Consider the following 22839-nt stretch of genomic DNA (forward strand, 5'->3'; position numbering starts at 1 on the left):
TCCATGGAATATGATGGAGTTGGGGCCTACATAAGATGGAGTCAGACCTTCGGGACTTTACGTCAGTTGGAGAGGAAGGCTTGCATTACTGCTGTAAAATCGGCCTCTGGAAGAATGGAAGGCCTGCTACACTGATTTTCCTGGTGATGTGCTTATGTCAAAGGAGAAGAAGAAAGAAGCCAGTATGCCTTACAACACAACAAACAGATGTGGGTCCTTTGCCTTCAGTGGCACTTGAACCAAGCTGCACCCGACTGATGAGCACCGAACAGGGTGAATCCGGTCCTGGGTTGTTTGTGTTCCGGTTCAGGGAGGACCTGGTTTGGTTTGGCAGTCTGTGCATGGCTGTTCCTATTGAAGCAGAGTCAACACTGATTTGCATACGGCTATGTCCAAACGGGGTGGCAGTGGGCAAAAGAACAATGGGTTTTTAATGCTGCTCGAGCGCTTGTTAATGGTTAGAACTATTGCAAGCTCCCTCCCATCACCTTCGGTGTGTTTTAGGTAATATGCTAAGTGGCCAAGGGCAAGCCCAGAGATGGGTCCCTGGCTCACTGTTCCATTAGAATCAAGCTTTATCTGACTGAGGCCCCCCAATCGGGGTGAAACTGGTCTTTGATTGTTTGTGTACCAGTTCAAGGAGGACCCGGTCGAGTAGTTTGGGTAGCACTGTTCCTATTGGAACAGGGTTAAGACTCCTTTGCACATGGATAGATCCAAACTGAGGTGGAGTAGTAGGCAAAAGACTTTTGTGTAAGTTTAGTATTTTTTTGTATTCACAAACTATGAATTAATAGTAAGTTTAAAACGGCGGAGAGTCTGCATGCGACGCACAGAACTCACCACATAAAAAGATAGGCTTTTCCTACATTCCTATATATGGAGTTCTCCACCCTGACTTTGGAGTTTCCGAAAGGTAAACCTATTATTAACTCAGTTCATGAAAGAAAAACAATCAGGACCTCAGTGAATATTTATCATTTATGCATCACCAAGTAAAGTGTCTTGATTTGTTTGGAGTCTTTTCAAAACTTTGCTGCCATCACACTTCAGAGTAATAAAATGTGCTTCATTTTTGCTTTCCTAACTACTGAATCAGTACAGTTTATTTTACAGCTATTTACATTTTGTCTGTTATAAATCATGACATCCAACAGCCTTTCCTTTCACACTCACTTTACCTTAGCAAGACTGTCACACAATTCACTTTACTTTTTTTCTCTGAGAGGAGTTTGTAACCACCAAGCCCTCTGTTAAAAACTAAACAGCAGCAGACAGCCTGACTTTTGGCCTCAGTCTTTGAAGCACAGCAACTGTGACAAGATAAATACAGAATTTAAAGACATCTTTATTTATTGCTTGGATTTCATGACCCACCAAATATCGGATGGTGACACCCACAGTTTGGAAAACACTACTTTACAGGATATTTGGACGCTTATATTTGCAGCAGTTTCGTGTCCAAATTATTTTGTTTTAACTTATACCATAATGAACATGATGTTTTAGATTTTGTAGTGTTGGTGCAGGCTAAATTGAAAACACAACCAGACACACACCCCTGTGTGCCAGGTCCCCTATCACTACATATGGCAGGTGTAAGTCATCCCTAAGACAGGGTACATCCCAGCACATGTGAGGGCATAAATGCATCAGCAAATATGCCTCTATTTTGTCTCTGTCGATTCTGAGACATAGTAAGTGCACATGGAAGCCATTTTAAATGCATGTGCTGGACATTGGTCACTACGAGTTCCCCAGCTACATAATGGCTTCTCTGAATCCTAGGATGTTTGGTATCAAACATCTGAGAATAATAAACCCTCACTGACCCCAGTGATGGATGTATTAAAAGAAAATGCACACAGCGGGCACCACTACCAACTACTAGTGTGTTGACTGACTGTTGCTGACCAGTTTAGCCACCACAGACACGTTTCTGGCCCCCCAAGGTGACAGCCAGCTTTCTCGAGGGCCTGAGACAGAAGCCTGCACTGGGTAGAGGTGTGACCTCCTCTCCCAGGCAGGATGGACATTCCAGGGCGGGGAGCTTCAAAGGCCTTGCCTTTTAAATGTGACCCAGGTCTCTCCAAATGGCAGAGAACCACCAACCCGCCTGTCCTGACCCCACTTTTAGCAGCTGCACAGGCGGGAAAATTAGTTAAATTAGGAGGAGTGCCCAATTCATGCCAGTACCACCCTTAAGGTTGATGAGCTGAAGTAGACACTACTTTTTAAATTCCTCCATCTTGTTTAGAAGGAATTAGGCCACTCGGGTTAGGGTTATGCCCCCTTCCAAGCGGAAGTAGTTATAAAAAGAGAGAGTGTAGTCACCCTAAAGGTAGTCAGCACATTGGCTACTGCCTGGCATTCTCTGTAACACCCCTAAATTGAGTATTTAGGTGGCACCATTGAACCCTAGAACTTAGATTCTAAGAAGGCCCGGACAAAGAAAAGTTCCCCCCGCAGAAGAGGAAAAGAAGAAGCAGCTGACCTGGAGCCAGGCCCTCTGGCCTGCCTGCTGACCTCAAAGAGTCCTGCACAAGATACCAACTCGTCCAGTCTTCAATTAAGACTCAAGTCTCCCGTGGGCAGCGGACTTGCCCTGCAAGAAGAAACTCCAAAGAAAGGACTCTGCAGCTGCTGAAACCCAGCAAACCCAATACCAGAAGTGACCACTGCACCCGACGTCCACGACCCGAGGTGAAGCCAACCAAGGGTGCCAAAGCCGGTCCCCAGCTGCCCAGAGACCGAGTCCAGTGTGGTCTCACCCATCTTGGACTCTCCCGAGACGCCTGCAGCCTCTGCACCCATGCCCCGTTTCCCACAGGCTTGTGGAGAGAGAAAATCCAATGCCTCAAGCAATCACTGCACCCGTTAACCCTGACCCCAGCTGAGGTGGGTCGTCGGTGCCAATGATATCCCCCAGCTCCCAAGAGCTCGAGTCAACCCTGGGTCCACCCCTGCCGGATTCCTCGACAATGCTTGCAGCCCCAACACACAGGACTCCCTGACTGCAAGTGCTCCCGGACGTGAAAACCCGACGCCTAGACACCCCTGCATCCATCGCCCCTGGGCACAGGAGAAGAGGACCAAAGGTGCACCTATGTCTCCAAGCACCCCAAGTCTACTAACTACCTGCTTGTTGTCCCTGACTGGCTTCCTAGCCAGAGCCTGCAGCTTGTCTTTGTGAGGACCAAACTCCCATTGGAAACCATTGGGCAACCAACGCCTTATTGCATCTCTTCACCTGGCTCTCCCAGTGCCGCCCGGCGTGACCTGTTGGTGTGATTCCGATCAGTGCCCAGTACTTACCTTAAATCTCTGAGATTGGCTTTTAAGTTGTTGTAACCCCTGTGTTTGCTGAACATTGTTTTCCTGCACAGGATAACATTGAGAGAAATCTGAATATTGCACTAAGGCCCTCATTATGGATGTGGCGGCCTCAAGACCACCACACTCTTGATGGTGGTCGGACCGCTGCAGACAGGGCGGTCTGACCGCCCTATTAGGACCATGGCAGAGCCGCCACTGTCCTTCCACCAACACCGCCAAGCTGCCGCCAGCCTGCCTGTCCTGGTGGTTATAATCTGCCAGGGCGGTGCTGCCATGGGGGATTACAAGTCCCCATACTGCCAGCCTTTCCATCCCAGTCCCACCCTTAAGGTGGATGAGCTGAAGTGGACGCTACTTTTTAAATTTCTCCATCTTGTTTGGAAGGAATTAGGCCACTAACCACCACCAGGCTGGCGGAATAGGGGCGTTGGGGGGCCCCTGCACTGCCCATGCACTTGACATGGCCAGTGCAGGGGCCCCCATGCACAGCCCCGTCGCGCGAATTCCGGGCAGTGGAATGCGCGACGGGTACTGCTGCACCCGCCGCACTGCCACAGTGCTGCCTGCTCCATTAGGAGCCGGTGTCAATGTTAAGGCCATACAGTGAACTCTTATAAGGGCCGGCGGTGCTCAGACTGCACAGGTGGCCTGATGGAGGAACAAGTTTGGCGGGCGGCAGAGGCCCTAAGTGTCTATTTCTGAAACTGCAAAGTATTTATGCTTAAACGTCTACTTACTTAATTATGAAGTTCTTGGGTTTGAAACCTATATAAAAAGAATTGCTATTTTTCCAAATTGGCCTCAGATTTATTCTTTGAGTGTGTGTCTCATTTATTGCCTCTGTGAGTACATCAACGCTTAGCACTACCCTCTGGTAAATCTAACTGCTTGCCCACACTACCACAAATAGAGCACTAATCCTATGTACTTTTGCCTCTGCAGTACCAATTGGGGATACACTGGACTTTCTGCACAGTGTACTTAATTTTAGTGCACTATATAGAGAGCCAGCTCCCAACATAACTTAAATAATGTTTTCTCCAGGGTGACTTCAGTGGCACATGATGAGACCAGAGGATTGGTTCATTCTTTTTCCTCACTCATTGTATATGTAGGATTTCCCCCAGTGTGTATGACAGAGTTTTGTCAAGGTTGAAGAAGCACCAAAGTATTTGCAACATTCACTACATTTGAAGGGTTTTTCATCAGTATCTATTTTCTGGTGCCTACCCAGACCGGATGATCCCCTAAACCTCCTTGTGCATTCAACACACCTGGTTTCTCTTCTTGGTGTATCTACATATGTGAGATCATATTTCCTACCCGTGTGGAATTTCTCTTACATTCGATACATGTAAATGGTCTCTCCCCTGTGTGTGTTCTTTGGTGTGTGATAAGTTTAGATGAGTGACTGAAACACATCCCACATTCATCGCATATGTATGGTTTCTCCCCTGTGTGCGTTCTAAGGTGCTTGGAAAGGGTAGATGAGTCAATGAAACTCTTTCCACATTCAGTACACAAGTATGGTCTTTCACATGTGTGCACCCGCTTGTGACTAGTCAATTGTGATGACTGACAAAAACTCTTTCCACATGTGCTGCAAACAAATGGTCTGTCTCCTGTGTGTATCCGCAGATGAATTCTTAAGTCTGATGACTGCCGAAAGCTTTTCCCACATTCACCACAAATGCAGAATTTAGCACCTACATGCACTCGCTGGTGGGTTGTTAAATTTGATGACCGACTGAAACTTTTACCACATTTGTTGCTTGGCTGTGGTTTCTCTCCTGTGTGAGTTTGCTGATGGATGACCAGATCAGATGACTGATAGAAACTTCGACTACAATCACTGCAAGAATATAGTTTCTTCCCGGATTGTATTTTCTGGTGTGTAAGCGAGTTTGCTACCTGGCTGAAACATTTCCCACATTCTGCACATGAATAGGGTTTCTCTCCGGTATGTGTTCTCAAGTGATTAGTAAGTGTTGAGTTCTGGCCAAAGCTTTTTCCGCATTCATCACACTTATATGTTTTCTTTTCTCTGGGTATTATCTTTTCTTTCCTGCAGATTGTTGATTTGCTGACCTTCATTCTATTGTCAATGATGGATTTATCTATGCATGCCGCATGTTGGTATTGTCTGAATCAGATATGTTCTTGATCTTGCCAGTTTCTTTATCAGATGAATCCAGGAATCCTTCTTTTTGGTTTCTGGAACCAATGTGTTGAGTGGTTCTGAACTTCCTATGTTAAAGAGGTGTTCAGCTCCATCTCTGTCAAAATGACAAAATAAAGATATTAATAACAATAATTGATACATAGTTTGTTTTGCACCATATATCTTCAGAGCCTTGCTAAATTCTTTCCAATGTAGTTACATAGTTAAGGAGGTATGTACCTCTGTTTTTTCCTATATGTTCTTAAGGCTACCTACTTATTTGTACATTGGCATTATTACAATGTTCTGGCTTTTGGAAGCTTAAGCATTCAACACACCAGATGATAACAATATTCAAAATGATGTATATGTCAATTATTTTGTCAGGTTTGAAGAGTTAGAGGTTGGGAGACTATCCTGGAAATTGAACTTTACCTGTGGGTGTTATGTAAGCAAAGGCCTTGTATTACCGCTTCAGAGTACACATTCCACCTCCCCAAACCCATAAATCAGCATATTGGCATTTGTCTTTTTTTTTACTTTCTCTGAAATGTGTATTGCTAACATAATTGGCTTAAGCAGAAATCTGTGGTTCACTACACAATTCACCCTGTATCAAAGGTGACAAACTATTCTGTACACAAAACGTTCCTGCCATCCGGATACCAACAATCTGTTTAGTGACATTCACTCAGGCTTGCGATCTCGCAACACCATCAAAACAACATTAGTTAACATTTGAGAAGAACTTCTACCAGACTATACTCTTGGACCTCTCTGCCTTTCAACGACCTCAAGCATAAGGTGTTGCTTAATCTCCTGACTAGTCATGCAGGTCATGGGGTGAGAGCACTGTCTCACTCATGAATAATCGACCCAGCAAGACAATTTATCCCTTGTCCTTCTGACATCGCTGCCATTGGGATTTGCAGTGTCACCCAGCCCTGGTAACACCTATGTGATCCGGTTTTTCTATATGTTATATGTTTGCAGATGCTACCCAGATCTACCTAAAACATTAAGGAGGATGTGAGGACCTTTGCAGCTGGAGAATCTGCCTGAAAGACCCAAAACTGGCTGAAGCTCAATTGGATCTGCCATAAGGATTCAAAGATTGCAACGCTGCTTTTGGATTTAGTGGAGCGATTGTCCTCATCGTTCTGTGGCCCTTCAAAGCTTTCAGAGAACTCTGCAGTACCAACATTTTCAATGTCGTCTTCAGGTCTAGGGATAGAAAAGGTACTAGTCCAACTAAAATAAGCGATGCTCATGCAATGCACACAAAAGTGCAGATCAGGAGACCCTGTCTTAGGTACACAGCACTAAGCGCTCTCACTCAGGATGCTTTCCCGTACTTTGTCTACCAGTCTGTAATGCCTAGTCTTCATAGGAAGATGTAGTCAAGACCAAGGTCTACTACAAGGAAATGTTCACACGTCAATGCCACACAGGGCCTTCTTTATGGGGGTGCGACAGGTGCAGCTGCACTGGGCGCTCACCTGATGGGGGGCACTGACCTCAAGGGGGCGCTGTGTTGAACAATAACTTACTATTTAAAAGCACCTGCTGCAGAGTTCCTTGTGCGTCCAGCTTTCAGGCAGCAATAAAAATGACAAGATAACTCTTGTGATTAATGTTCCTGCTAGAGAGAGAGATTAGAGTTTTTTCTAGGGGCAGTTTTAACGCTATAACGTAGCTCAGAGGGTTATTATGCCTGCTGCAAAGAACAGATCAGTATTTTATGTGGATAGCAGAGTCAATTAGTAAAGCCAGCTTTACCAGCGCTTTAAAACAAATTAAAAGTATGCGTGAAAGGGGCTATGCAGAGATGAGGGTCACTTTTGCTGGGTGGTAGTGAGGGAATCCGAGGAGGAGGTTGTTGGGGGGTGGCCCCAAAAAAAGGTAGTCACACTGGGCGCCACCAGCGGTAAAGCCGGCTCTGATGGTGCAAATGGAATGGTTATTTAATAGAAAAGGCTGCTCACAAAGTGTGAAATCACAACAACAACAAAAATAATTAAATGCACAAACATGCCTGTGGTAATGTTTAAAAAGGCCTTGTCAAGTATCCAGCTCGTGAAGACAGAGAGGTGTTTGGCATTTCACTTATTGAGATCTCCTGGGTCAGAGTTACCAAGATCCTTTGCCTTCACTAAGGAACCATCGTGAAAATCATCTGCCCCTGTGACTGCAAAGCGAGAATTGTAACACACTAATGCACGTATTGTAAAACTTGCAAATTTCAAGGGACATGCCTTGCAGTGGCTCGAGAGTCTAAAGCATTTAATGGTTACCAAAAACACAGGGCAGAAGGTAACAGTAACTGTTTACAAAGTGGAATCTGTTGTTGACGGGCACCTCTCACTTTAAATATTTTTTATTTAACAGCATGTTTAAGGTGCAACAAATGCCACTGGTTCAGCTGCTAGGCACAACATATAGTATTAAAAAATAAGGGCCAAATGTATCAAAGGATTTTACATTCGCAAACGGTGCGATCAGTAAATTTCACTGTTTGCGATTGCAAAACAGCCTTTCACAATGTAGGAAAGGCATTGCTGTCCCATTTTAGGGGATCACAGTTTTTTGCGATTCCCTAAAACTGCGACTCCAAATAGGGAATCGCAATTTGAGATTCTCTAAATAGGAAATCACAAATAGGAAATTCCTGTTCGCGATTCCCTATGCACACGTAACAAGCATTTCCTAAATGTGAATTGGGCATTTAGGAAATGCTATTACCATCAGTTCCAAGTTGGTGGTAACCATGTGCAATTTTAAAAAATGCAGGTGCACAGTATTTTTTGGGAGGGTGGAGGGTGCATCAAAGGGGGCCTTAGGCCCTCAGCACCCTAAGTTTTTCATTTCCTAATTTTCGAATTCCTAAAAGAAAATCGCAACTTAGGAAATGCAAAACCATGCACCTATGGGCCTCAGGCCCATAGGAACGAATGGAGTCGCAATCCCTAATAGCAATTGTGTATTTTAAGAAATCGCTTTTTTGTTACATAGCATTTTGCATTCCCTAAAAATCGATTCCTTAAAATTTGCTATTTAGGGAATTCCAAATGTGAGTCTGATGCATCTGGCCCTAAGTTTCTTATAGTAGCCAGTTAAATACGGAGAATAGAAAACATTGATAATAGTAAACAATCCAAGTATCTTTTTAGCAATCTGTTTAAGAAGGGGAGAGCATGGGTGGAAAGGAGGTAAATGGGGGTGCGGGTGATTAAGAGGCGTAATTGATCAGTAGACAGACATTATTTTTAGAAAGCTGAGGGAACATGCAGCAGAGATATCATTGGCTTGAGAGTCTAGCAAGACGCAGGGGGGCCTGGTTAATGTGTTTGGATTTCTGAAGTAGCATTGGCGAATAACTGAGAGTAGAAATTGTTTTAGAGAATTGTCGAAGGGAGTGTAGTCATTCAGTGACCTCATTTCTATGGGAAGGCTGTTTCAGTGTTTTCCTCCTGCCTCTTTCAGAGTTTTGCCTCCATATCTTGTTCGTCTTCATTCTGGAATGATCAGTACATGAAGTGAAGCGTAAAACAGCGGATGTTTGATGGAACTTCAAGATGACTCACAGGTATCCAGAAGTTTTTGCATGAATTGCTTTCCACGTAAGGTAGACCCAATGTTGTATTTGGTGTTCAGTGGTTAATCAAGATCGATGTGACCTGAAGGAGGAAACATGGTAGTTTTTCTTCAGTCCAAATATGATCCTTAACAATGTCTTTGTTTGGGAGATTTAAAGATATCGCACTGTAATAGTACAGTTTTGAGAGGGCAGCTGCTTGGAGCAGTATTTTCTGTGTCGGGTGGATGGGAGAGGGCTGATTTTGGATTTTGCAAGAGGCAGTTTGCTCCCTTGATGGTAACTTTAATTTGAACGGTGAAAGATAGATTATGTACCGAAAGGACTCTTAAGTTGCCCCCCATGTCTACTGGGGAGGGGGTTGGCCAAGTGAAGGAGGCCACTAGACATCTTTATGAGATGATTTGATATTATTCAGTATTAACATTTCTGTTGTCACTGTTGTGCACAGACCACTGAGGTTAATCCAATGTTTAAGAGAGATAAGGCGTTCAGTGAGTGCTCGATGCGGCTGCTGGGGCATCAAAGGAGCAAATAGCTATGCTGCTGCCGGCAGGATGTGGTCTTCCTGTCAAAATATGTCGCTGTTTGGGACCTTTGTCAACTCTCTGCAAAGACAAAAGCAAGCACGAAGGTTTGAGAGGCAATGCGCCCGTTAAAAGGATAATAACAATCACTAAAAGGGGGAGTGTGGGTGGCGGTTCATCTATTTAAAAAATAAAAATAAAAATAAAAAAAAGTAGATGAGGCAACAATGCCATCTACTGGTAAAGTGAGAAAAAATGAAGACAAACGAAATACAATATTTTTTGCAAAACATCATAATATAGAATCCCGAAATATAATTACTCCATTATTAATCCCCTGAAATTAATAATGGGGTGATTAAGGGATCAAAAATAATAAAATGGAACATCACTGACCCCAGCTGTTTTACTCTGATTTCAATTTGAGAAGATAAAGGGCAGAATTTCTTGCACCATCGCACTGTGGCAAAGTGAATAGTTCTCGCCTATGTGAAATGTATTGTCCTTGTTGGAATGAAGTGGCATAGCAAAGAGTGGTATTGTGTGGCAGGGAGTGGAGTGGCATTGTGTGGCATGGAGTGGAGTGACACCGTGTGGCGTGGAGTGGGATTGTGTGGTGTGGAGTGGCATTGTGTGGTGTACAGGGCAACTGTGTAGAATGGAATGAAGTGGCACTGCGTGAAGTGGAGTGGCAATGTGAGGCGTAGAGTGACACGGTGGTGTGGACTGGCACTGTGTGGAGTGTAATAGAGTGACATTGTGTGGCATGGAGTGGCATAGTGTGGTGTGGAGTGAAGTTGAATGGAGTGGCACTGTGTGGAGCAGAGTGCCACTGAGTGGAGTGACATGGAGTAACATTATGTGGTGTGAAGTGGAGTGGCAGTGAGTGGAGTGGCACTGTGTGGAGAAGAGTAGCATTGTGTTGAGTGGAATGGCATTCTGTGGCAAGAAGTGGAGTAGAGTGGCAGTGAGTGGAGTGTAGAGGCATGCTGCAAAGAGCTTTAACGCATCATCTGGGGTAGTAAGTGCTATATAAATACAATTAAAGTTGAGTAGAGTGGAGTTGGGTGGAGAGGAGTGACACCGTGTGGCATGAAGTGGATTGGCACTATGTGTCATAAAGTGGAGTGGCATTGTGTGCAATGGAGTGGCATTGTGTTGTGTGAAGCAGAGAGGCATTGTGTTGAGTGGTATTGTGTGTGGAGTGAGATTGCATGGGGTGGAGTGGCATTGTGTGACAGAGACTGGTGTAGAGTGGACTGTGTGACATGGAGTGACATTGTGTGGCGTGGAATGGAGTGGAGTTCCACGGTGTGGCGTGGAGTGGCACTGTGTGTAGTGGAGTGGAATTGTGTGGAATTGCATTGTATGGAGTGCAGTAGCACTGTGTGGTATGGATTGAAGTGAAGTGGCATTGTGTGGAGTGACATTGCATAGAGTGGCATTGTGTGGTGGAGTTGAGAGAAGTGGCACTATGTAAAGTAGAGTGGCTTTATATGGCATGGCGGGAAGTGGCATTGTGTGGCGTGGAGTTGCATTTTGTGGCATGGAGTTGAGTGGCATTGTGCAGCGTGGATTGGCACAGTGTGGAGTGGAGTGGCATTGTGTGGTGTGGAGAGGAGTGGCAGTGTGTGGCATTGTGTGGAGTAGATTGGCATTGTGTGGCATGGAGTGAAGGGGCATTATGTGGCGTGGCAATGTGTGGCATGCCCCCCCCTAAAAATTGCATTTAGTCTTGAAGGTGAAGGCCCCGGGGTCCGAGAAGGCTCAGGGTGTAGGGCTGCATGCTCCCCTCCCCCTAATAATTGCATATGGCCCGGTCACTGCCAACATAAAGTTTTGAACTAAGAAAAAACACAGAAATTCACCAGTTATAGTTAGAAGACCTAACTATAACTAGCATCCCCGTCATGCACTGCTTATGACCTCACATATTACATCAATCATGACATGTCCTATGACATAATTTTTTACATCACTCATGACATTTCAATTCACATCATTGATTGTATCACTAATGATATCATCCAAACTTCTTTTGTACACATTACTCTATAAAGGAATGTGCCATTAGTGGTGTGACAATAAGTACCAAATAGCTCAGGATAATATAAAGCATCATTATTCCCATCACACATACATCTCCCTTGGGTGCAGCAAGTTTGTGTTATGTACAATGATTCTATACCATACACCTCCTGGGAAGCTGAGTTCATATTAACAATCAACCACACATAGATGGATAACCCCCTAATGCACACAGTGTTCAATCTGTACACAACTGTTTAGTGAAAACTAAGTTCCTCCAGATACTCAACTTCTGTTGTAGAAATAGTGCCCTACTAGATGCACCTTTACCTGTATCAAACCCTTCACAGTCACCAAACATACAGTGAGGAATGAAGTGGATATGAGTAGAATAGTGGGTATTATAAACAGTTTTCACTCTATGGAGAGACTTTACTCTGTACCATACTGTTTGCAAACAGTGAATGTCTCATGAGAAATACAACACAGAGTATTAAAAAGTGTCTATTAAGAACAGTGTTCATTCTCTGCAAAACTTGTCCAAAGAGAGACTATTCTCTTAAAATATCCAAGGTCTGAAGGTGCTATGGTCATACCTGCAGCCTTCATATTGTGGTGAAAACTTTATAGGTAGCCCATCTTGTGAAGCTAATCAAGCACATGCACGTAGGTTAGTACCTGGTGACAGAGTCTTCTATCTTATATAGAATTTGTCATACTGAGACGGTTCTATGAAAATACTCAAGGCTGCTTACAATACTGAGGCCCTTATTTATACTTTTTTAGCGCTGCATTTGCGTCATTGTTTGACGCAAAAACGGCACAAACTTGCAAAATACAATTGTATTTTGTAAGTTTGCGCCGTTTTAGCATCAAAAAGCGGCGCAAATGCAGCGCTAAAAAAGTATAAATATGGGCCTGAGTATCTACTACAGGCCTTGAAAAATCTACTCTCCCACTCCCTATAGAGTCTCATATTTTATTAGGATGAGCTATTTTTAGAACCTACCCACCCTTTCTGGTGAGTTGACTAAGAACAGGTTTTCTGTTCAGTCCGAAAGTGAAGGAGCAATAAAGACACCTTTAAATCTTGTTCTTGTCTCACTTACTCTGTGTTCAGAGACAGAGGACAAAAGCCAGTTTGTCTTTTTTCATTCTGACTGAAGAGTTCCAGGATTTTGTAAGGTGAACTGTCTGACCTGCTGTAAAAAGTATGAAATAAAAGTCTGTATAGTGTCAGGTTTCTCCTATCACACAACATTTAAATAACTAACTCAACTGTACAAACACTTCAAAATATATGACAGTAGTTGTGAAAGACCATTTTTTGATTTTCGGTGTAATGAAAAAAATATTTTAATAGAATGAAAATAAATCAGAACACTTTACTTGGTGATGTGCAAATGATACATATGCTTTCTGAAACCCAATTTTCACAGATTATTGTAAATACACTATATATTTTGTATTAGTTAAGCTACAAGTTAGTGGGAAGATTTTTGGAAATTTCTTGGAAATGTATTGTGTGTAAATGACAGTGTGCTACCACATCATGCTCCAGTAATATATTTATTAAAATGAGTATTTAAACATAAACTGAGAAACACTCTTACCCTGATGGCAATGCTATTAGTAAACTAAGAGATAAGTCATGGATCCTGTGTGCCCGAAATGTGGGCTAGATTAGTATTATTCATTGAGCAAACATTGAGTCTATTAAATCAAGCAAAATAGTTTTTTTGTACAGCAGAAATGCTGAACTCACATAATTGAAGATGCACTCATGTGAGAATGAAGAAAAAGGCGGCTCTGTAAAATAAAATATTTGCCTAGGATCACACAATTCTAGACCTGTTTGCGGGTCAAGTTACTCGACCTGTAGGTCTAGTAATATTTTTATGATTTATTGAGGTCTTCACTTTATAGAATCTTTGCTGTGTTAGGAACTTTTTTCTGCAGAACAAAAAATCTTATGTCGAACAGAGTTACATCTGAATACAAATATTTATAACATGTTCAATACCTTTACACACCTATGATGTATTAGGAGCACAAGTGTTTTGTAAACACCTCCACCCATTAACTAGACACAGGCTGTATAAAATTAGGTAGAAAAGTAATATCGTACTTAACCTCAACAGGGAGATTAATTGATTTTCCCAGAATCACAGGATGTTGAGCCAACACTTAAACTTGACACAAAAACTCATACCTAGTTTCCCAGTTGCAAAGTCTGCAGTTCTGGCTGCAACACCACATCCTTTCCCTTAAGTGCAACAAATAATCAAGTGATCAACTGAATAAGAAAAACTTAAAGATAGGGAATAATTTAAAATTACATTTTGTCCTTATTTTAATTAGAGCACTAACAATAATTTCTAAAGGAAATGCTTTAGGTTTTACAGTTTTGATTCCATCAAAATGACTAAGGTGTGCCACACTTTTGTTATAAATACAGAATGTTAGAGATTGTTCATTAGAACAATTTGGGGAGGCAGGGGTTAAGGGCAAGGACTTGGATAATAGAAGGCAAGGAGGAGGGGGCCAGGAGCAGCAAACTTTCGCATGGAAAGCACAACGGACAAAGCCAGGCCAGGCACTGCATCCAACTTCGCCCCCACCGCTCCACCCTAAGACGATTATGGTGATCTTATGGTTAAGAATTGTAAAAAAAAAAAAAACGTACTTTACATAAAAATACACCTTTAGAAATTCACTGAAAAAAAACAAAGGTTAGAGGGCTGTTACAGTTAGGTGAAAATGTTGCATAAAACATACCAAACCAACAAGAAACACTGAAATTCACCAGTTATAGTTGTCTTAAGTCACTATAACTTTTGCCCTGGAGTAACTATAACTTGCGCCCCCACCATGCACAGTGCTGTCACCAATGATGGCATTTCAGATGTGAGCTACTCAATGAGTATGTCAAGAATGATTTAATATGCAAGGGTAAAAGCAGAGGGATGAAGTCCCTGAGGTCAATTAGGAGTCAAGGAGTGGGATGCATGACTCCTGCCCTTAATATAAATGTTTTGGCCCCAGAGGATGGGGTCCCCAGGGCCCAAAGGCCATACCTACACTGCGCACACCAAAGGATGTGCGCCATGTGGGGTTAGGCAGCCTGTTGGTGATTTATCCACAGGGCCTGGCGGATGGGCACGCCCTATATCCAACCCCTGCTGTGTACTGACAAAGGATGTACGCAGCTTGGGGTTCGCTACCTGCCGGGTGTTGTAAGTGGAGAATGGCTGCAAGACGGACCCTGTGCCTAACCCTATGCCACGCACAACAAAGCGCTGTGTGCAACCTGGGCCCGGCTCCCTGCGCGGAATCCCATACCATGCGCAACAAGAAGTCTTGTGGAGAAGTGTGGCACAATGGTTAGAGCTGCAGACCCTGATGCAGAAATCTGGCCCGGGACCAGGGTTCAATTCCCACCTTGGCGGGTCTTGGGCTCAATTCCCTTGGACCAGATAATTCTCGCCTCGGTGCCTAATCTAATTAATGGGTCCCACTCTGTAACTCTGGGCAATAGCTTACTTAATCTCCTCACAGCGCTTGGATGCCTGCCTTCACCCTGGGGCTGTCCAGGAGTGGGCACCTCACAGGGAAAAGCCAAGAGGGGTTCCACAGCGGTATGCGTACAGCACCTTGAGACCCTAACGGGTGAGTAGTGCGCTATACAAGTGCAAAGTTTTACAGTTTGTGCAGCATGGGGTTGGTTGCCTGCAGGGGGAGTGTCAGCTGCCTCTGAGTGGGTTAGCCACAGGGATTGGCCACAGGCTAGGCCCTGTTGCTAACTCCATGACATGCACAGCTGACGACTGTGTGCAGCGTGGGGTTGGCTGCCTGTGGGGGGGTCTACCACTGGGCCTGGTCATAGGCCAGTCCCTGCGGCCAACCCCGCTGCTGCTTATGGCCAAAGGCAGTGGGCAGCGGGGGTAGGATTTACCTGTGGTAATAAAATGTTATTTTACGTTATCAGGGATGTCATAAATGATGTCATAGAACATGAGTGATGCAATATGTGAGGTCATAAGTAATGGATAACGGGGGCACAAACACACACATACATACCTTGGCAGGGTGCTGAGATGTGCTTGTATTGCTGTCTGCAGACTGTGGACAGAAGTCACCATTGCCAGACTGTGCATTTTCAGTCCCCAGAAGCAGCTGGAGGCTAAGCATGGAGCCAGCGGGCCAGCTTTGTACCTCTACCCAATAAACCTTAGAGTTACTTTTTTGTACCTACAGAGGCTGTTTGCCAACCTGACCCCTAACATTAAAGACACCCCTTGTAATGGAGAACCTAATTAAAAATAAAAGAAAACAAATGCTGAAAGAAAATAAACAAACTGGGTATCGTTTGTAACAGGCTTGCCTCAAAGGGTTAGTTCAATAGTTTCATCGAGCTGTGGTAACTATTGATGCATTACTCGCGAGACAGGAGAGTCAGAGTGTCATCGTGAGAAGCTGTTGTAGTGCATAGTACGGTGGTACAGAGTCTTCAGGGACACCGGGAAAAAGAGAGTGCAACAAGCTGTGGGGGGGCAGTTGCAGGTGCTCAGGTATATTGACAGGCAAACTGACTGGAGGATGGCAGTGGTGCACAGGTGTCTCATAGGTGTTAGGATTGTATGAAATACCATTAAATTACCCTTCATGTCAACTCACATTACATTGCCTCTGTGAATGCTTCACTGAAGCTGACTTACTTACTGAAACCTGCACCCCAACATGACCCACACTGGTGCCAACAATCATGAACTGCCCCATTACATAGCATCTGCTGACAGATGGAGCTAAGGCACTTGGGGGCATATTTATGAGAGGCTTGTGCTGCTGTTGCATCACTTTTAGTGACGCAGCGGTGGCCCAACCCTCTCAACCACATCTATGAGGTCATGCAAAGCAACTTTGCATGGCTTTTCATAGTCTCATAGATATGGAGTAAGCAAAGCAGCGCAAGTTGCTGTGTTGTCTTAGTTTGCACCAGGGAGGTGTTCCATGGGCGTTGCAATGGGTGTTCCCAAGCAACACCCATGGATTTTGAAGCTTCAACAGATTTACAAGACCATGCAAACCTGGGGATGTTGCAAAACCTTACATCTCCCCAGGAAAGGCGTAACAAGGAGAAATATCTTCATTTCTACTTGTGACAAAGGTCCCAATGAAAAATGTCACCCTGGGGCCTCCCCTTATGACTAGCTTCTAACTTCATCCTAGGCCACATCGCCCTCCCATTTTAAAAAAAGTATTTGACCCCGAAGAGGTGGTGGTCCATTGGGGTGGTCCTTTCAGCCCTCCCCCTATAAATATTTAAAAAATAGCCCTGAGAAGGAAGTGGTCCCCGGGGCCCGGCGAGTCTGCACAGCACCCCCTGCAGAGTTTTAAAATTTTAAATGTAGCCCAGAGGAGTTAGTGGTTCCAGGGGTTCAAGGATGTTCGTGCGTCCCCTGTATATTTTTTTTACTGTTGTACTGGGGAGGTGGTGGTCCCTGGGGCCCAAGGGGTCCACGTGGCCCCCAACAACTTTTTTCAGGTAGCTCCAGGGATGTGGTGGTCCCCTGTGACTGTGGGGCATCTGACTGGAACGTTTTGGGGTGATCCGTCAAGCAGGGGCCGAGAAAAAGGGGGTCCCCAAAAAAATTTTCCCCCATCCATTTTTCCATAGGGATTTTGAACAGGAATAGCGGCAGAACCACTAAATGGAATTACACCAAATTTGGCAGAAAGGTAGCTCTTGATTCAGAAAGTAACCTTTTTGTTATTTCGTGTAAATCCGTTCAGTAGTTTTTTAGAAATTAAAGAAAAAACACATTTGTATATATAGAGACATGAAGGCTCCATGAACCCTCCTGATCTCGTGCTGAGATCTAATTGGCTGCCAACACTTCAACAAGGAAGTGTTGGCAGCCATGTTGGGACTCGGCTGAAGCCAAGTCCCAGAACAAAAGATTTAAAAAAAAGAAAAGGGGCCACCGTAGGGAGCCTCTGACCCCTTAGTTCTGGTCCTAGGGTCCCAGAGGACTAATGTCCCTGTAACCTTTGGTTTTTTTACGTACTTTTATGTCTTCTGCAAAACCAGATGAAAAAGTGTATCTAAAAAAGTATGGCTGCCTTGGCATCCCTGGCTGCAGATCTGTCCAGTGGTAAGCTTATCCCTTGTCATGATGTCTGAACTGAGTGTCCCAATGCACAGCCCTGTGTCCATTGCTCACCCCTGCCCTGGAATGACCTGTGAAGTTACTGGACGCAACTTATAGCCCTAACCCCAGCCTCCCAACCACCAGCACCACCACTCCCTGTGCACAACCCCTCTGACCAGCTAGTGTCCTCACCTCCCCTCCGGTGGGGAGACCTGCACTGCACTGGATTGGGTTGAAGGTGGCACAGGGTGCTCAAGGACCTGGCGTGCCAACACTGACCCCCTCAGTGCTGCTCAGAAACAAAGTCAAAAACACAATTTGTGACATTCTGGGGGTCATTCCGAACCCGGCGGGGAAACCGCCCAAAGACCGCACCGCGGTCAAATGACCGCGGGGGTCATTTCAACTTTCCCGCTGGGCCGGTGGGCGATCTCCAAAAGATCGCCCGCCGGCCCAGCGGGAAAGCCCCTGCAAAGAGGAAGCCGGCTCCGAATGGAGCCGGCGGATTTGCAGGGGTGCGACGGGTGCAGTGGCACCCGTCGCGATTTTCACTGTCTGCTAAGCAGACAGTGAAAATCTTTGTGGGGCCCTTGCACTGCCCATGCCAGTGGCATGGGCAGTGCAGGGGCCCCCAGGGGCCCCACGACACCCGTTCCCGCCAGCCTCTTCCTGGCGGTGTAAACCGCCAGGAACAGGCTGGCGGGAAGGGGGTCGGAATCCCCATGGATGGAGGATTCCCTGGGCCAGGGGAAAACCGGCGGGAAACCGCTGGTTCCCCTTTTCTGACCGCGGCTTTACCGCCGCGGTCAGAATGGCCCGGGAAGCACCGCCAGCCTGTTGGCGGTGCTTCCTCTAAACCGCCAGGGTCGGAATGAGGGCCTCTGTTTGCCCGTTAGAGGCCTTCCAGGGGTCGTCGAGGACCTGAACTCTGACCACAGGACAAGATTTTTCCTAGGCTACAAGATAGTTCTGATTATAGTGCCCTGGTGCATAAGCGCTAGAACACAGATTGAGACTGTAGCTCAGGGCACGTTATTTCAGATGGATAGCAGGATGGTTTTGCTGTATACACGTGAGGATTGCAGTTGGCCCTCGCGGCCTTCCGAGGCTGAAGGCTGGTACTCTTGGACAACAGTGAGTACTATAGACATGATGCTACCTCGTTACAATTCCTTTCTAACCACACTACTCTGCACAAATGTGGCGTAAAACGTCCCATGAAGCTTCACGTTCAAAAATCACCAAGGGGCTCTTTTATGCATGAGGCTTGTCTCTTTACCAATTGTACCTAAACGCCTGCCCAGCATCTGTGCAAGGTTCTAGGCGCCCTAAAAATCCGTGCTCCTATTAACCCTTTCCAGGCAGTGGTGTAACAAAAGCCCCCACAGCGTGGGGGGTGGGAGGGCGGGGGTCGAGCTCCAAGGGGCCCCCTCAGCAGAACTGGCAGGTGGTGGACTGGTGAGGAGTCCCCCCCCACCATGTACTTGCCTGAGGGGGGGTTAGTCTTAAGTTTGTTACGCCACTGTTTCCGGAATCTTAGATAGTCAACATCAGAAGGATGAAAGGCTGCCTTTCCAAGAAGAGGTCCTTCATTCAGCCCTTGCGGACCCACCATGCCGGGAAATGCACAGAGTTCTCTGAAGGTAACTCAGGGCGAGCACAGGCGAGTTTGTCGCCTAAACAGGTGGTTCATCTGTGTGCACTGCCTGTCCTGCCTGGCTGCATGTCTGTCCCCTGGTGTGCACTGCAGCCGCAGGGGCCTCGAAGGCCTGGGTGTCTGGGTTGTCACTTCTCTGTGTATTGCACCCGCAGGGGGCAGAAGCCCTGGGTGTCTGGTTTGTCACTTCTCTGTGTATTGCACCCGCAGGGGGCAGAAGGCTTGGGTGTCTGGGTTGTCACTTCTCTGTGTATTCCACCGCAGGGGGAAGAAGCCCTGTGTGTCTGGTTTGTCACTTCTCTGTGTATTGCATCCACAGGGGGCAGAAGGCTTGGGTATCTAGGCTGTCACTTCTCTGTGTATTGCACCCACAGGGCGGCAGAAGGACTGGGTGTCTGGGTTGTCACTTCTCTGTGTATTGCACCTCCGGGGGGAGTTGAAGGCCTATGTGTCTGGGTTGTCACTTCTCTGTGTATTGCACCCACAGGGGGTACACGGCCCTGGTGTCTGTGTTGTGACACCCTTGTGTATTGGAGCAGGAGGTTGGAGGGGTCATTGTACCGCTGTCGGTCGGGTGGAGGGTAGAGAAGGGCGCCAGTTCTCCCTCAGTGAAAAGGGGTTTTGTATTGGAGCAGGGGGGGGTAGGGTCCGCCCTGTGCCACACACGGCTGCGCACCCCGGGACGCAGACGGGGCCTGTCCCAGACAAGGAGGGCACATATTAGGCCCCCCTGAATAGCTGGACGCAGTCCAGTCTTTTCACAGGAGCTCTCGGGCCGGAATTAGATGGCCTTGGGAGGGATAGGCTGCTTTACTGGGCAGGGGAGGGATGTTAGAAGTTTACAAAAGGGGGTGGGGTTGGGAGGATCGGCCTCTTCGGCGCCAGCAAGTCACGCTGCGCAGAGGTTGGCCACCCACCCGCCCTACATGTGAGAAGGAAGAGGTGGAAAGGGTGGGGAGTGAGAATGAGTGACAAGGTTGGGGGGTGCGAGGGTGGTTGTTCATTGCCAGTTTTAGGGCATGTTGCTCGGCACAGGCAGTGGATGGGGAGTGTGGAGAGTCAGATGTGAGCTTGTCCACGCTTCCAGGGGGGAAGAAAAAAGCAGGTGAAGGATGACAGACGGGGAGGCCAGAGTCAGGCAAGGGGTAAAAGGAAAAAGGGGGATGTGTGGAAATAGAAGCGGATTTGGGGAGATGTGACGGATAAGTGGAAGTTTGAAATGCGAATAGAAGAAAGGGAGTTACAAGGTTAAAATAAATGTTGTTATAAAGTTCTGGTTACATTTGATGTGTTATGATTACTGAGCAAGCCTGTTCTAATAAATGGCCTTTTACACTAAACAAGGTTGTCGAAGTCTATGTCCCGATTGGGCGATGAGCGAAGTTTGTTTTAGAAAGAAAAACAAAGGCGGTACCTCCTCAGCCCACGAGTGTTGGTTGTCCCGGGATGACTGGAGCTCAAACGGAAAAACATGGCAACAATGAGTATACACTAGCCGCACATCCAAAGAACTGTTCAATGGCAAAGTAACAGCTTAATGGTGCTCAATAACACTATAACACATCTGTTGCCACCATGTGTGAGCTGGAGAATACCAGTTAATATGAGCATTCAATAATAGTGGAGCACTCAAACGTATATATTAAATCATTAATATAGTACCTAATTGGACCATCCAGGGAAATCTCTTCAAATGAGCATAAGAAAATGTGAAATCATATGGGTGTCCAAATTCATTCAATCATTAATAACTTTAATAATGATACATTTCTATATATAAAAAAAGACAACATATTGCTCAATAAATCCAAACTTCATATGGTTACATGAGAAACCGAAAACAGTTTTCACTCCTTTGAAAACACAATAAAAGACTAATGTCCATTCATTTGGGGTTCCATTCAACAATGAAACTCAAAGTGTCCAATTTTTGTAAGGCATCAGCCAATAAGAGTGACTTCAGTTCATGTAATATTTGTCCAATTATCCAATCTCTATAGGTCTTCAATTGATGGTGATAAACTTCAGCCCATGTGATGTTTTTAGCCCACACTTGTTTCGTCCAAATCCGAGACTTTATCAAGGCTGACAGAATGTTGACAACAAAAAGAGAAATATTTTGTCATCTATACCATATATCTGTTGACTCATCCGTGTTAACAACCCCAAGTTAGTATGTGATGAGTTAGCAACCGTCAAAGATGCCTTGTAATCCAATATACCACATAATCAATTTAGAAAATCATTTATCTCAGAATTGTAGTGCGATATCTATGTGAAAAAAACTGCAAAGTGAATATAGTACAACACCCATATATTCAAAAGAGAATTAGTTGCTGCAAGACAACCCATCAGTAATTCCTTATAATGTGACACATGCCTTGTTGGTGAAGATTAAGAATCAGAGATGAAAAATTCTCACAAGAACCCATGCCAAGGAGGATACTGACTATACCTTACATTCTGTTCCTACTATATTCCAAAATCCGATTTTCTTAGAATGTACCTCTGTAAGATAATATCCAACGATTTTATACGATATTCCACCTTCATTTATAAGCTAGTGTAGCACACAAACTCTATGTCCACACATGCCAAGTAAGCACATTTTATAGTTTGTGACTCATTTGCTTCTTAATCAACTATTGGAGCTCCTCATCATCACTTATTCGCCCATATTTACAAAATTAGGACACTCTATAATCACAAATATGACATACTTTGGCCCTCATTACAACCACGGCGGTCTTTTCAAAAGACTGCCGAGGCTGCGTGAGCCAGAATACCGCCAGTGCTGGTGGTACTTCTGGCTCCCTATTATGACTTTTCTGCTGGACCAGCGGACAGTAACAGTGTTACCGTCCGCTGGCCCAGCGGAAAAGTCACATCAACATTGCTGCCGGCTCGTAATCCGGTGGCAACGCTGATGTGCAGCGGGTGCAGTAGCACCCGTTGTGCATTTCACTGCCCGAAATTCAGGCGCGATGGGGCTATGCCTGGGGGCCACTGCACTGCCCATGTCAAGTGCATGGGGAGTGCAGGGGCCCCCAGGGGCACCCCAAGTCCCCCTTACCGCCAGCCTTTCCATGGCGGTGTTTACCGCCGTGGCCAGGCTGGCGGTCGGGGACTCATAATCCCCAAGGCAGCGGTGCTTGCACCGCTGCTCTGGGGATTATGACCACCAGGCAGAAGCTTGGCAGTATAGTGAGGGGCCGGCAGTATGGCCATGGCTATTGCGCCACAGTCATAATAGCTGGCGGAACACCAAACACTAAAAACCCACTGTAGGTTCCAGTATCTTCAAAGGGACCTGTATGATCGTCCTCAAAACACCTGTTCATTTATATAAAAGTTACTAGTGCCACAATTCAGAAAAAAAGTGT

General features: G+C 45.6%; 2 protein-coding genes across 3 annotated transcripts in view; one reads left to right on the forward strand and one right to left on the reverse strand.

Moving 5' to 3' along the window:
- LOC138297156 (zinc finger protein 729-like) overlaps positions 1-22839 on the forward strand; it is a 355358-nt gene that overhangs the window by 158284 nt on the left and 174235 nt on the right. The window lies entirely within an intron of this gene.
- LOC138296798 (zinc finger protein ZFP2-like) overlaps positions 1329-22839 on the reverse strand; it is a 40781-nt gene continuing 19270 nt past the window's right edge. For both annotated transcript variants that reach the window (XM_069236238.1, XM_069236239.1), the window contains exon 2: positions 1329-5612. In XM_069236238.1, coding sequence (XP_069092339.1) covers positions 4633-5430 — 798 coding nt within the window. In that variant the 5' untranslated portion in view covers positions 5431-5612 and the 3' untranslated portion in view covers positions 1329-4632. The remainder of the gene's footprint in view (positions 5613-22839) is intronic.

The sequence above is a fragment of the Pleurodeles waltl genome, chromosome 5 (genome assembly GCF_031143425.1).
Source record: "Pleurodeles waltl isolate 20211129_DDA chromosome 5, aPleWal1.hap1.20221129, whole genome shotgun sequence".
Classification (NCBI taxonomy): domain Eukaryota; kingdom Metazoa; phylum Chordata; class Amphibia; order Caudata; family Salamandridae; genus Pleurodeles; species Pleurodeles waltl.